The sequence below is a fragment of the Lichenostomus cassidix genome, chromosome 23 (genome assembly GCF_008360975.1).
Source record: "Lichenostomus cassidix isolate B80296 chromosome 23, HeHo_3.0, whole genome shotgun sequence".
Lineage (NCBI taxonomy): Eukaryota > Metazoa > Chordata > Aves > Passeriformes > Meliphagidae > Lichenostomus > Lichenostomus cassidix.
In genome coordinates, this window is record NC_139503.1 from 6,398,670 (window position 1) to 6,412,610 (window position 13,941).

General features: G+C 53.1%; 2 protein-coding genes across 8 annotated transcripts in view; one reads left to right on the forward strand and one right to left on the reverse strand.

Moving 5' to 3' along the window:
• Positions 1-1,136: 1,136 nt before the first annotated feature.
• On the forward strand, positions 1,137-4,185 carry XKR8 (XK related 8). The gene is made up of 3 exons (XM_085081122.1): positions 1,137-1,507; positions 2,216-2,412; positions 3,141-4,185. Exons 1-3 carry the CDS (start codon positions 1,212-1,214, stop codon positions 3,878-3,880), a joined length of 1,233 nt encoding a protein of 410 aa, XP_084937248.1. The 5' UTR covers positions 1,137-1,211; the 3' UTR covers positions 3,881-4,185.
• Positions 4,186-5,165: 980 nt separating this feature from the next.
• The window catches only part of EYA3 (EYA transcriptional coactivator and phosphatase 3), a 57,957-nt gene continuing 49,181 nt past the window's right edge, over positions 5,166-13,941 (reverse strand). For all 7 annotated transcript variants that reach the window (XM_085081120.1, XM_085081121.1, XM_085081118.1 and 4 more), the window contains 6 exons: positions 13,014-13,072; positions 11,825-11,982; positions 10,164-10,278; positions 9,646-9,767; positions 9,284-9,384; positions 5,166-8,497 (listed from right to left, as the gene is read on the reverse strand). In XM_085081120.1, coding sequence (XP_084937246.1) covers positions 8,417-8,497; positions 9,284-9,384; positions 9,646-9,767; positions 10,164-10,278; positions 11,825-11,982; positions 13,014-13,072 — 636 coding nt within the window. In that variant the 3' untranslated portion in view covers positions 5,166-8,416. The remainder of the gene's footprint in view (positions 8,498-9,283; positions 9,385-9,645; positions 9,768-10,163; positions 10,279-11,824; positions 11,983-13,013; positions 13,073-13,941) is intronic.

A 13,941-nucleotide genomic window follows, 5' to 3' on the forward strand; every position in this document is an offset into this window, starting at 1 on the left:
GCTGGGCTCAGGTCAGAGGGCTCAGTCTGGTGAACTCTGGGTGTTCAGGAGCTGCAAGGGTAGGGTAGGGTTTCTGTTGCCTGGGATTCGTAAAGTGATCTGGCTTTGAAAAAGCAGCTCCATGTGGCCACATCTGTGGGGCTGGCTGGGGGACCCAGGGCTTCTCTGCTCTGCTCTGCCAGGAGTTACTGATGGAGCAAATCCCAGTATCCTGCTTAGGTTCAATGGCCCAGCTACAGCCCGTGGTGCACCTCTGCGTTTAATTGTGCAGTAGGTGTTTAACAGGTGAACATTTGGCTATGGAGTTCAGCATGTCTAGAAGCCAAAAAGTCCTGTAATTTCCTTTTTGTAGGAGGTGTGCAGGTTAGGAAGAAAATGTGTGAGGACTTTTAAAAGTGAAGATGAGTGGAATTGGTTGCAGTAAGGAGAGTAGTGCAATTGGGTAACACAGTCCTATGCTGGCAGTGCTGAGGGTGGCTGAAGGCAGGGACTCCCCCAGCTCTGCATGGTGCTGTGCTGGCTGGACCGATGTTCCACCTGTTCCTATCCCGGCTCTCCCCCTAGCACATGCTCTGTGTCCCAACTCGCCCTGACCCTCTGCAGTTGGGCCAGAGTGAGCAAAGGTGCTGTGGAATAGGGCAGGCTAGGGAGAGCAGCCAGAGACAAGGAAGGGCAACGTCCTAGCAGCCCTCCCCCGTTCCGAGCACCCGGGCACCTCCACCCCGCTTCCCCCCTTGGTCAGACCTCGCACAGCCCCTGGTGCCCCGGCCGTGCCGGGCAGGCGGCGGATCAGGACTGCGTGTCACGGCGGCAGCTCCGAGGGGAGCGCGGGCAGGGGGCTAAGGAGGGACACGCGAGTCCGGGGCCGCAGGGCTGGGGGCGGCTCTGCCCCGGTGTAGCAGAACCGCTGCCGGAGCCGTGCGGGGCGCGGGGGCCCCGCGGGAGAAGCGGGCCAGGGCGGGTGCTGCTTCCAGGGAAGGGGCCGGAGCAGCTCTGCCCCCCCCCGACGCACCACCAGGGGCTGCAGGTGCGGAGAAGGGCCGAGCCGGGCCCGGGACTGCAGCAGCGGCGGTAGCGGAGCAGGGGCGTCCAGTTCGTGGCGGGACACACGGCCCGGGGCGGGGCCTGCCCGGGGCGGGCCCTGTCAGAGGGTGGGTCCGGCCCGTGCCGGTGCCGCCACCGCCGGCTCCGGGCCCGGTCGTGGGGCCCCGATGTCTCCGCGAGCTGCCCCGCCGCGGTTCGGGCCGCTGCAGTTGGCGCTGGCGGCAGCGGGGACGGCGGCGGCGGCGCTGGACCTGTGCATGGACGGGTGGGTGGCGGTGGAGTACGCGCGGCGCGGACAGCCCGCCTGGGCCGCGCTGTCGCTGGCGCTGCTCGCCGCCGCCTCGACCGCCGCCCAGGCCTGCAGCTGGCTCTGGCTGAGCTCCGACCCGCCCACGCTGCGCCCCGCCGTGCCCGCGGCTCTGCTTGCCGCCCTCCACCTCCTACAGCTCGGCTTTTTCTTCAGGTATGGCAGCCCCGCACGGACTTCCCCGCGCGTCCCCGGGCATCCCCCACGGCCCGTCTCGGGGCATCCTCCCCTGCCCGTCCCCGGGCATCCCGCGGCCCCCGCTCCGCCTCAGCCTCCCTCCCGGCCCGCCGGGTTCCCCTCACCCTGCTCCGGCGGTAGGGGAGGACAGGGGCCGGACCTCTGCAGCTGCCTTTCGGCCCCTCCCGCACCCGGCGATGAGGGTGAGCGGTGCCTCGGCTGTCGGGAGGGCCAAGAGGCTCCCGGTTCGGCCCAGCCCCGGGCTGGAGCCGGATGAAATGTGTCGGTGGGAGCTGCCTATGTCCCTGCAGCTGAAGTTTCCCTCCGGCTTTGCTCTGCCTCCCGGTGCTGTTGCCGCTGCCCTGGAGACAAACGGAACAGCGCCCCGAAACCTCATCACAGCCTTGGTGCTCCCGGCAGTTCAGGGGAGCAGCGAGGCCGAGCCGGAGGAAGGAAATAATCCAGGCAGGTCCGCTGAGGTCGATGCTCAGTTTGACACTTGCACTTCACCCATGGCTGGGCATCATGTGGCTTCTGTGGTGCGTGGTTTGGGAGGGGGACGGAGAGGTTTACACATAAATCAGTGGGGTTTGTTGTCCTGTCAGGGGTTTGTTGACCTGTCAGGGCAGCGTGAGGACCGAGGTGTGTGCTTGCGTGGTCCCTCACCACCAACTGGGTCCCACACAGGTGCCTGCATGCTCTAAAGGTGGGCTGGAAGGTGTGCTGGGCAAAGGCAGAGGAGGAGGATGAGCAGAGACACATGGCCTTCCTCTTCCATGACATCAGCATGCTGCGTCTCTTCGAGACCTTCCTGGAGAACACCCCGCAGCTCACTCTACTCCTCTACATTATCCTGCGGACAAACAAGGCTGAGCTCTCCCAGGGTGAGGGGTCTGGGGCCAAGGGAGGGGAGCTGTGAGGGTGCAGACTTGTGATCAGAGTGGGCTCGGATGGGGCAGACTGGAGAGGCTGTCTAGGAGCTGAAGAACCCAGCAAGACACTTGAATTGTCCTTCTGCTCCCCTGTCACTCCTTCTTTTGACATGTCACACTATAGAGTCGACCCCTGTCCTGCATTCACATGCCCCAGTAGACCATGCTGGGCTTGGGGTGGGAGCATTGGAGCTCGGGGACGACTGTGGTCATTCCCTTATGTGCCCCAGGAGAGGCTGAGGGTCAAGTGAGAAATCAGGAGCCCTCTGGGGAGTGGAGAGGTGCTGATGTTGGTATGGGTGGAGCACAGGTCACTGAGCAGGTGCTGTGGTGTCCTTCCTGGGGTGAGGAGCAGGTGTCACTGCAGGGAAATGGGGAGCCCAACAACGTAGGAGCCAGCACTCACTTGTCTGTGAGACCGGCCTGGAGAGACAGGCTCTGCAGAGCAATCCCAGCATTTCTTCCCCATCTTCTGAGCAAGGCCAGGCACCAGCCTCCTTGTCCTCAAGGAGGGCAGAAGGCCAGGGGAGACCTGTGAGTGCTGACACTCTGACCCTGGCAGCAGCTGCTTTGTGAGCTGGGGGGAAGCTCATTTTAGCAGTGCTGGGCAGGGAGAGGTTTGAGCCAAGCTCGGCCACCCCTTGGTGCCCCCCTCAGCATCTTCACTTCTGTGTTTTCAGGCCTGGGGATCAGCACCGCGTTCCTGTGTGTGTCCTGGTCTCTGCTGGACTACCACCAGTCCCTGCGTTCCTTCCTTCAGGACAAGTACGAGCTGAGCTGGGGCTCTTCCATCATCTATTTCCTGTGGAACCTCTTCCTCATCTACCCCCGCATCCTGGTGGTCACTCTCTTTGCCCTGTTCTGGCCCTATGGTGTGGCTGTCCACTTCTTGCTTGTGTGGCTGGCCATGTTCCTCTGGGTCAGCCTGCAGGGCACGGACTTCATGGAATCATCCGGCCCCGAGCAGCTTTACCGGGCCATTGTAGCTGTGATACTCTACTTCAGCTGGTTCAACGTGGCACAGGGGAGGACGCTGTACCGCAGCATCATCTACCATGGCTTCATCCTGGTGGACAGCACACTGCTGGCCCTTGCCTGGCTCTGGGGCCGAGCTCCCTCTGAGGAGCACCCATACCTCCTCCTAGTGGTCTCCACTGCTCTGCCCTGCTACCTGCTGGGGCTGGGTCTGAGGGTCACCTACTACAAGTGGCTGCACCCCAACATACAGGTGCAGCAGGAAGGTGGCTACGATGAGGCGGATGCCAGTGGAGGGAGTGATGGGCTGGAGTTTCGCTCATTCTTGCAACCAGACCTTGTGAACAGGCGGATGCAGTGGCTGGCTCAGACCCAGTTCCCCTTGTCACAGCTGGCACGGCGGCACTTCCTGAATGGGGCTCCTGCTGTGGAGTCAACTGTCTGAGGCAGGTCCTCTAAAGGGATGTGAGGCAGAGGTAGATTTGTTTGTTGTGCCCCTGGTTCTGGCCCCCAGGCTGTTGTTTTGGGCAGCTGGAGGCACCTGGCAGAAACTAGGGGTGATGTGGAAACACCTGACGAGTCCCATGGCACTCAGGATGGCTCCTGTGGCTGTACCCTCAAGGAAAGCCACAGTATGTGTGTGGAGTCCAGCACATTGTGGCATATGGCTGCACTGCTGTGTCAGCTTTTCTCATTATTTATTACTAGGTTTTTCGAAAAAATCAAAAACAAGAGCACTGGTTTATTTTCTCTGTGCCTCTCCTGTGCCTGCTGCTGCCATTGCTGTGCAGGGATACGGGTGGTGGGGAAAAGTCATTTCCTCCATGGTTATGGTTATATGACCTTTCTGTTTCCAGCCAGGATTTTCCTCCTTCTATTAGTTTTGGTGTTAAGATCAAAGCTCACCTGTTATCACTGTGTTCAGGGAGGCGTGGGGAAGGGAGCCTGTGCTGGGAGTGTGACTGCAGGGTGGCTTATGCGTTCTGGCTTATTATGGACACCTCATGCTCCCTTGGCTGCGATTCCCACCACCACAGCCTGGGCAGTGCTCCCAAGGCTGTGACCAGGCTGGAGCTGGCCACAGCCAGTTTCTCATCCATAGGTGACTGTTGGTATGATCAGTGTGGTCAGTAGTGAGGTCAGTGCTGTGCCAGCTCCGGGGCACAGACACCCACCACTTCCCAGGTGGGGCTGCCTCCACCCAGCTCAGTGCCTAAACCCAGGCAGGCCCCAAAGCAGCTCTGCCTTTTACTGCTGCCCAGCTGTGGCATGTCCTGGCTGCCCACAGCATGGGCCTTTGGCCCCTTCCCCTTGCCTCCATCACATCCCTCCCAGTCCCCCATCCCAGGAGGGAACCTCCATACCGGGAAAGGCAGCAGTATGCAGATGGAGGAGCAGCTGAAATCCTGTTTCACAGCTGCTCCTTTCAGAAGCTCAGCCCTGGCCAGGGCCAGCAGCACTGCAGCAAAGGGTAGTAGAGGGGTGTTGCCTTGAAAAGAAAATGGGGAGGGAAAGTTTGTGCAGGAAGCACCATGTGCCTCCCCTGAGAATATCAGCAAAGCCCAGGAGCAGGTCCCTGCCCCACTGGCTTACCAGGACTTTTCAGGAACATGGGGGCTCTGGTGGCTGCATGGTGACCTGCAGTACCCTGAATGCTCCTACTGGCTGTCATAGCTGCCCCTGTGACATGGGGACTGACATGGGGGCAGAGAACAGGCTGAAACACTGACTATAGAAAATAGACTTTTATTTTTTTTTCCAGTTCACAGGACAGTTCCCATTACAGATCATGAACAGGCAAAGGCCCCACAGCCAGCAGCACCCAGGACTCACTCCTCTAGCACAGCAAAAGAGGTGCTGTGGGCTCCAGGAGTCCTACTGCTTCCAACCAGTGCCAGCACAGACATCTCCCCCAGGGCTGTCCGAGGCAACAAATATTAGTGGATCAGGTGGGTTTTAAAGCCTCCATGGCTGTGTTGAAGCTGAAGGGGAGGCCAGCAGAACCCAGGTGAGCTCAGGTGCTCTGAGCCAGCAGGCTGATTCCTTCAGGTGTTCGGGTTTGCTCTCCCATTACCCCTGACCTGCCTGTAGCTGAACTGGTGACAAAGACAGGAGAAAATCAATGCTTGGATAGAGATGTTCCTGCCTCATGAGAGAGACAGGAAAAGGCTTAAATTCACCCAGTAGAGGAAAAAATAAAATAGCCAAGTCACCCCTTTATTAACAAACACAGAAATGTACCATCAACCTCCTGTTATAAAAGTACTTTACATACATTCAAGGAAACATCATATAAATATCAGTATGAAATGTCAGTGGCTGCACGTTCCACACTCAGCTAAAATTTTACCAACATCTTAAAATTTCCTTAAAACATTTGAAGTAAACAAACACAAAGCACAGCTAGCTGCCAGGCAGCTCCAGCCCATGGGTCCAGCACCCGCTGCCAGTGCCTGGGCAAACCCAGGCCCTCTCCAGCACTGCTCTGGTCAGCTGCTTCTGATGGGAGCAAAGTATAGGGGCTGCTCGGCCATGCCGGTGGTGGGAGGTTAAGGCACAGGTTTCAATACCAAAGTTCAGCCAGCCGGAGTACAAGACATGCTCCCAACAGTCTGCTGCACAGGCTGAGACAGCTCCCAAACTTACTTACAGGAGACCTTTGGATAGGCTAGGAACCTGCTGAGGGATGTTCAGCACCGGCACAGACTCTTCTGTGACTACAAAGTCCTGATCCTCTGGTGACAGTCCTGTACCCTGGGAGCAGTGAGGCTGCTCCTTGCCACAGCTCTGGCACTTCACAGGGACCCCAGAGGAACTGGACTCTATGGACCCAGCAGTAAGGGAGCTGGAGCTGCCCCAGTTGCCTGGAACAGGTGCTAACACACCTGAGGCTCTCCATGTGGTGTAGACAGAGAACATCCCTGGGTACTGTTGCTCCCCTTTCCAAATCCACTGCTGAGCACTCCCAGCACAGGCCATTTACCCCCAAGGCTCTGCTGGGCCAGCAGCCCCCAGGGCAGCCAAATGCCTTCCCCTCTGCTGAGCTGTCCAGTGACACCCACAGCAGACTCCTCAGATTTTCCTCGTGGGACAAGTTGTTCCACTGCTGGTGGACAGCAGCTCCCACATGGACAGCATGTACCTGCTGCAGAGCTCCTGGGGAAATACACAGACCCAGTATCCACCTGGCATCAGAGTACAAGGCCAACACCTGGCAAGGAGCTGAATGGAAAGGAGATCACTCCTGACTCCTGTGACCACCCTGGAGAATCACCTTTAACTGCAATTTAATTAATTTTTAAAAAATTTTAAAAAAAAAAAAAAAGGGAAACTGGAGCTGGGACCATGTGAAGTAGATTTCCTGGGTCCAGTCCCTGAGCATGAGGTACCCAAACCCATGGCTCTAGGCACCTTCTGCCCCATGGTCGCTGGAGCCGGCCCAGGAATGGATGCTCCCAGGGCACAGCAGAGCCTGTGCTGAGCTGGCCCAACAGATCCCCATGCACCGATGGATGATGCCATGAAAGGAATGCAGCAAACACATCCCTGCCTGTGTGGGCACAATGAAGGGGTCAATGTTCTCCTGCAGTGACAGACTTTCAGCCCAGTTTCCCATGGGTCCCAGATGGGTGATGCGGGGCTGGTGACTACAATCTGGAGGGGTCTGGGTGCAGCCACAGGTCTGGCTCTGCAGGAGCAGCTGCAGTGGGGCACACAACACACACCTGTCCTCAGGGCACCTGCTGATCTGGTGCCATCGGGGTACGCGGGAAGGCCACCAAACACAGCCTGATTTGGCACAAAACCAAACCCCTCTGCCAGCTCCAGTCCCCAGCTGGCTGTTCCTGGCCAGGGGAGCTACAGGTCACTGACTCCAGCCTCTATTCTAAGACAGTAGCAGAAAAATCAGCATCACAATCCCTCCCAAGTGCTCCATGCTGCCAAGTCACAGTGTCTTAGAAAATTAAGTCCCTCTTAACAAGGCATTTGTTTCTCACTATATAGTTAGGCTAACACAAAGAATATAAGAAAATTGAATCTGATTCTACTAAAAGGAACTTACAAATGGAGTCAGGAATGCAGAGGTGAAGGTTATACCGTATCCAGTGCCTTCTCTGCAGCATTCATGCAGATTCAGGAATCAGATTATTCCTAGTCCAGGTGAGGACACTGTTCACATCTGTGCAGTCTGCACCAGACTGCTGTACCTGATTGTCACAGGTGGTTTCATTTTCCTTTACAGGGAAGATCTGTGGGATCTACAGTTCAGACCAAGGCTGGAATCCAGTGATCTGCTGGCTAAAAGGGCTTGTGCACACATTGACTAGAAGCCACTGGGATCAACTCAGAACACCAACACTTGCCTCTACAAGGAACCACATATCCCAGGAGCATACCCTTATATTTTCCAGTATTCCCACACTGAGGAAGTAACACAAGGGCATTGTAATAAATTAACTGATTTGAACACCCAGGGAAGGAGAGAGGACACATTTTACAGCAATAGAGGTATTTTTGACATTTTCATTAATATTTCCTATGAAAAAGAACATAGCTCTTCAGCTTTGCAAAACAAGGGAGGTTTAGCTCTGCCATCAGCATTTTCCTATAAAAATAAAGTTTTGTGTTTACTTGGGTTATACATAAGCTGAATAGAAAGGAGAAGGCTCTTACAAATACATCTGCTCTTGTATGGCCCCTCCCTCTGGAGACACCTGCCAGAGGCATTCAACTGGCTCTCTAAGTCCCTCCTGCAGACAAGCTCTAGCTCTGCTGATACTAGGGTTCTTTACAGGACACCTCTGGACGTGGCAGGGCCCATGCTCCTGAGGAACAACCTGCTATCATACTCCACTGTACAGTTTGCATTAGGTATATTTTCTTCAAGCTGAATAGTGAGTCCCCAAACATACGAGATTTCTGCCCTCCCAGTAATGGAGAGGGCTGGTGCGAGCTGCAGTCACATCTCTGCTCCAACTTCTTACAAGAAGTCTAACTCGAGGGCTTGGTGGAGGGACACGAGGTCAGCGTGATTTGTGATCCTCCAGAATGGCATGTTGTGCTGTAACAGAGACAGGACAGTCAGGTGTATGCAGGGATTTTCAGCTGAGGCAGAAGCAGGCTGGGTGGAGCTGCAGGGCTGTGCAGTGTGCTGGTTCTGAGCACACCATGCTCAGCACAGACCTTGGCCACGTGCACATCTGTATCTGGAGCCCATCTTATGTGCACATCTGTTTTGACAGGCACCAGCACCGCCATGTCAGCTGCTCACGATGGAAAACTTGGCTGTGAGCTGCTGCACATGGCAGAACGTGTGAAGCCTGCAGAGTCAAGGTCCTGATAGTCGTCTTTGGAACTTCACTGCTAATTAGCACAACTGAACAACCCGTCTGGGCCTGTCCAAATCAATCAAACTCTTTGCTCCTTGTTTGTAATCCAGCCTAATGGCAGGTGCTGTCACTGAGCCCTGACTCCTCTGTGCTCCTGAGAAACTGTATTATCCTGCATAGCCACTGGCTATGATCAGGATACAGAACCATAGAATCATCAAGGGTGGAAGGGACCTCCAAGATCACAGAGTCCAACTTTTAAACTGCTACATCCAACATGCTACACCAAGACACTGCTGACAGGGACAGTGTTATATACAATCCTAAACAATAGTAAAAGAGAAACTTTTAACACCCAGGAGCCAGAAAACTGCCCATCTTAACACGCTGGAAGGTCTCTTGCATCAAAGGCAAACTTTGCTCCTGGCTGTCCCGGCCTGAAGAGTTCAGCCTTGGAACAAGAGTCCTTGTAGGCAAAATGCCTCCCAGCATTACCCCACCTCTGCAGTCAGACCCACCTGCTTGGCTGCAACCTCCTCATCACGCCCATCTCCAATCACCACGTAGGTGACCTTCTTTCCAAACCGTGATACGATCCTCTCGAAGCAGCTCTCTTTACCTGCGAAAGACGATCCCCCCTGTAAGGAGTGTCAGGCAGACAGAAATCAAGCCTGAACAGGTCCCTTCCTCCCAGTACAGAAACACTTCTTGTCTTACTGGACAGGGGTAACACCCAGTTCAGCTCCTGAGGCCAGAAGCCTCAACCAGTAGGACCACAGCATGGGACTGCCCAGCTGCAGAAATGGCATTTCCCCATGTAAACCTCCCAGCTAATCCTCAGCAGATGCCACAGTGCCAGAGACTTGGCACAACCCCTTACCTATTTTTGTAGCACTATAAATATTTTCGATGGGAAACACCTCGCCTAATCCATACAGGAGAACTTTGGCAAGAGCTGGCATCAGTTGGGTGGTTGTGATGAGGATGTTTTCACAGTTTTTTCTAAAAGAAGAAAAACACTTGTAACAGCACATCTACAGGCAGCGGTGCCAGTAGATGCTCTAGACAGTCTGATCAGCTTCCCCAAGTGCCACGTGCTTTGCTGTTATGCTTTATAGGCCAAGGTTTCGCAATTTTTGCTTGTTTGCTTCTGGCACAATTCTCTGTCAGAAAAGCCATTTGGTGAGCATGGGGACATTCCTGACTACAGGTGTTGCAGCAGAGAAATCCCAGAGGGTACTCAGGGATGGTGTTCTTGCCCTCAGTCACTTGGCTTCTCAGTGCCCGTGCTGAACAGCAGCAGTGTGACAGGCAGGCAGTGCCCAGCACAGTGCTGCACACAAACCCAAGAGCGAGAAAGAGCTGAGAAAGCTTTGCATGCACTTCCAGGTTCCATACCTGGACTGGATGAGCAGGAGGGACTTTAATGCAGTTTCCAGCCAGGAATCTGTCAGCACTTCTATGTCAGTCCTCAGTCGCTGCAGAGCTTCCCTCTTCTGTGGGCTAAGCAGGCCTGGAAGGTAATGAATATGTGTTTTCCTGGCAAGTCTGACACAGGGAGAGCCGTCCCCCAGTGCCCCAGCTGCCTGCTCTGCAATAAATAATAGAGCGGAAGGCTTCTGGAAGCTGGACTGTTGGTCTCAAAGCAACAAAAGAAACCAGCTCCTGGTGACACAGATGAGCCCAGACATCCATCCAGGAGTCTGACCATGGGGAACTGGGCAGAAACTTTTCTGCAACTATTTCAAATAGTTCTCAGGACACAGGCAGTCAGAGGCGCTTCTCTAGTCCAAAGCACTCACAGTAGCAGGGGTCCAAGGCCACAGAGCAAGGGAAGGAACTCCTACAAGTCACCCTCTGACTTTCTGCTTCCACTTTAAGCCCTTTCACATATTTTTTTTAAACCACCCCCCCTTATTTTATTCCCATGTGTGTCTATTCCCATCTTTTAGATATTTACTTCAAGCCTCCAGTTTTGAATTAAAAGCAGACATAAGTGGAGCCCATTTCTGCTCCTGACAGTAAACAAAGCAAGAAAAGAGCACAGGGAGCCTGCACCTCTCTCCAATTTCCATCCATGATGTACAAGACCCCCTCACTCCAGCCCTGTTACACCAGTCCTCTGCAGTGAGGCCACAGAGAGACCCACAGCAGGCTGCACTGACAGCTGCTTCATCATGTAGCTTTCCACAGGTCCTGAAAAACTATGCATCCAGGTTTCCCACACGCAAAATACGGAATATCATGGTCTGATTCCTACAAGAAATCAGGTAACTGTAGCACACCAGACTGCAGACCTATACTGGCAGATTTTTAAGGCCGAAAGTTGTTGCTTTGAAGACCTGGTTTTAGAAAATATGTCCAAGAAAACCATCTATCAAGGCTTTTGTGTAGGCAAAGGATACCAAAACCCACAACTGACCAGGTCAAGTCACCCTACCAGGTGAGCTGCTCCAGCAGCATCCCTTTTCTGGGGCTGGTAATGCCAAGATTCAAACTAAACAAAATTCATCTCCATTTGCTCACTATGGTTGCATCATTATGACTGTTTTGGAGTAAGAAAAGAAGCAAAACTAGAAGGCTTTAAGTGACGTTGTGAAGAGAGAGCAGAGAAGTCATGTCCAACTGTGGGCCTGACAGCCAGGGGTGACCACTGTATTTCCTGACAATGGCACAGCCAAAGGCAGACTTTGTGGAGATATGAATGAGACCTCCTGAGCAGCAGGGCAAACAAGTCATTCAGGCCCTTGCTGAGCAGAGTGTCAGGCAGGCTTTCATACCAAATTAGCAATGGGATACTATTTGCACCAAAACTTTTACCTCTAGGACTGAGTGACCATCCTTATCTCCATGATAAATCACAGCCTGCACCGTTCAGTTTTGGAAGATGTACCCTCTTAGATTCCATGGAGATTTGATCCCAGTTAGCACTAGGAGAATGGTTTACTTCTCATGTGCACACATCAGGAAAGCCAAAGCTCTGAGGAAGGATGGAGTCTGGCCCCAGAACAGAACAAGCTCTGTTCAGTGTTCAGACCTTGGTGCAGGTGACCACTCACCTCCAACGTTAGTTTTGTATTTGTTGTAGATCTCGCGTACCCTGCGGTAGCGGAAGGCCAATTTCCTCATCCAGTCCACTCCCTGCACACCCACTGAGGAGCTGTGGTTTGTGTTGCTTCCTGAGCCACTGAACCCATCCGTGGAGAAGTTGTAGTTGCTGTTCCAGGAAAGCAGATGTGTTAGGTGTGCCACAGCAGCAGAACCACTGCAGCGTTTCTGGCAGGGCTGCCAATGGCAGTGCTGACAGCAGCTGTAAAACACCTTAGAGAGGAGAGGAGCTGCACAAGCACCGCGGCACCCGGAGAGTGGAACCCAGCTCCTGTAGGAATGCATGCTGACATCCAACTACAGCTGCTGCTGGCTCTGAACTGCTGCACTGATACAACTCCTTTCACATTCTCCATTACAAAACCTTCCTTTGCTCTTAGGCTGCTCACTCCTCTGCCATACAGTGCGTACTTCCCACTGATCTCTTCCTCATCCTGCAGCAATAAACCCCAGCACAACATCTTCCAAACATACTGTCCATGCCTTTCCATCACAACTGCAGCTCCACTAGCAGACAAGCTGCTTCACCAGCTTATGACTGCAAGAAAAAAGTCCTGCTTCACCACTTTCCTTGTATTTCTTTCTCCCTGACACACGTCTCAGACATTTTCACGAGCCAGTTCAGCTCAGTACAAAACCTACCTCACCTTGTTTGATAGTGAGCACCATCAGCTCTCAGAGGGATGCAAACCACAGGGGGACTTTCTAAGGTCACGATCATGGAGTCACAGGACCATTTAGGTTGGACAGGACCTTTAAGATCATCTCATTCTAAACCCCTACAATGGGCAGGGACTTTTTCACTAGATCAGGTTCTAATGCTGCCATCTAATGCTGACACTAGATCACTAGATCTAATGCTGTCATCATGAGATCTGAAGTATTGGTTCTCTATTCCTCACATGTCATTGAGCACAGAGGCAGAATTCAACAATGGACAATATAATTCACAGTATCATTTCAAAACTCCTAATGCTTTGTAGGTCTTCAAAGTAAAGGCCCCCAGCAAACAAACACTGCTTGTCAGGTTTCATTCCCTGCACAATGCTGACCTCCATCCCTTAACCCCATCTACATCTGAAGTCTCCACAAAACCTTATTACATCAGCAATACATTTCCTGCATTCATCAGTACAACACCTTAGATCTTGGCCATTGTCATCAGATGCCACATCTTCTATGTGAACCTGGTCACACTCCTGTTAAAGACAAAAAACACAAAAAATAAAGTCATGTTGTGGTAATCCAGAAACACACTGAAATTTGCAGATTAAAGAAACTGTGATATAAACCAATCCCTTCACACTTCCCAACAGCAACAAGCCATGCCACACTGCCCTCAGAAACCCAGAGTGTCCACTAGCTCCATCTGCCAGTACTGGGTTTTACTTCCTAACCTCTAGAGCCTCTACTGCCCAGCCTGGGATCTGAAGTACCAGACAGGATTGAAAAAAGCACATTTCTTTGGCCTTGTGACTTATCTGCAAAAAAAGAACTTCAACACTCACTGCATAGGTTGGACTCAAAGCTCACCTGTCACTTGAAACCCTTCTGCCACTTCAGAAAAGCAAAACAAAACAAACCAAAAATACCCCAAAGCCACATTATCTGCTCAAACATTGCTATTCCATTTTCTCAACATGGGTCAACAGACCCACAGCAGTGTGGTGGCACTGCCATGGCTGTGGTGCTTAGTGCAGCTGATTTAACTCACAAACCGACATCTACAGCAGTACATATTGTGGCTGAGCACAGAGCTAACACATCAAGGACTCCCTTTCCAGCACAAGAGACTGTATTAGGCATTTTAATTTGCTTTTTTTGGTCTTTCCCCTGAGGCAGGGAGGTAACTCAATACCACCTTTGCAAAGTTCACAGCTGCCAGTAGTCCCAGTCACAATGGAAATATTATTTAAGTCTCTGCATCAACAAACCCCTCATTTTTCCACACTGTGCATCAGTGTTACACCTACAACTAACTGGTCCCTGTTCTTATGCAGCCTTAAGGCTTTAAATTAGGGCTGTCAATTCTGCAAATTACACTAAGTAGAGTTACATTGAAGACAAC

Excerpts from the sequence above, each read along its gene's own strand:
- XKR8 (XM_085081122.1), top strand. The coding sequence starts at position 1,212 with ATGTCTCCGCGAGCTGCCCCGCCGCGGTTCGGGCCGCTGCAGTTGGCG. Across the intron at positions 1,508-2,215 it reads CAGCTCGGCTTTTTCTTCAG|GTGCCTGCATGCTCTAAAGG; the intron begins GTATGGCAGCCC and ends GGTCCCACACAG. Across the intron at positions 2,413-3,140 it reads CAAGGCTGAGCTCTCCCAGG|GCCTGGGGATCAGCACCGCG; the intron begins GTGAGGGGTCTG and ends CTGTGTTTTCAG.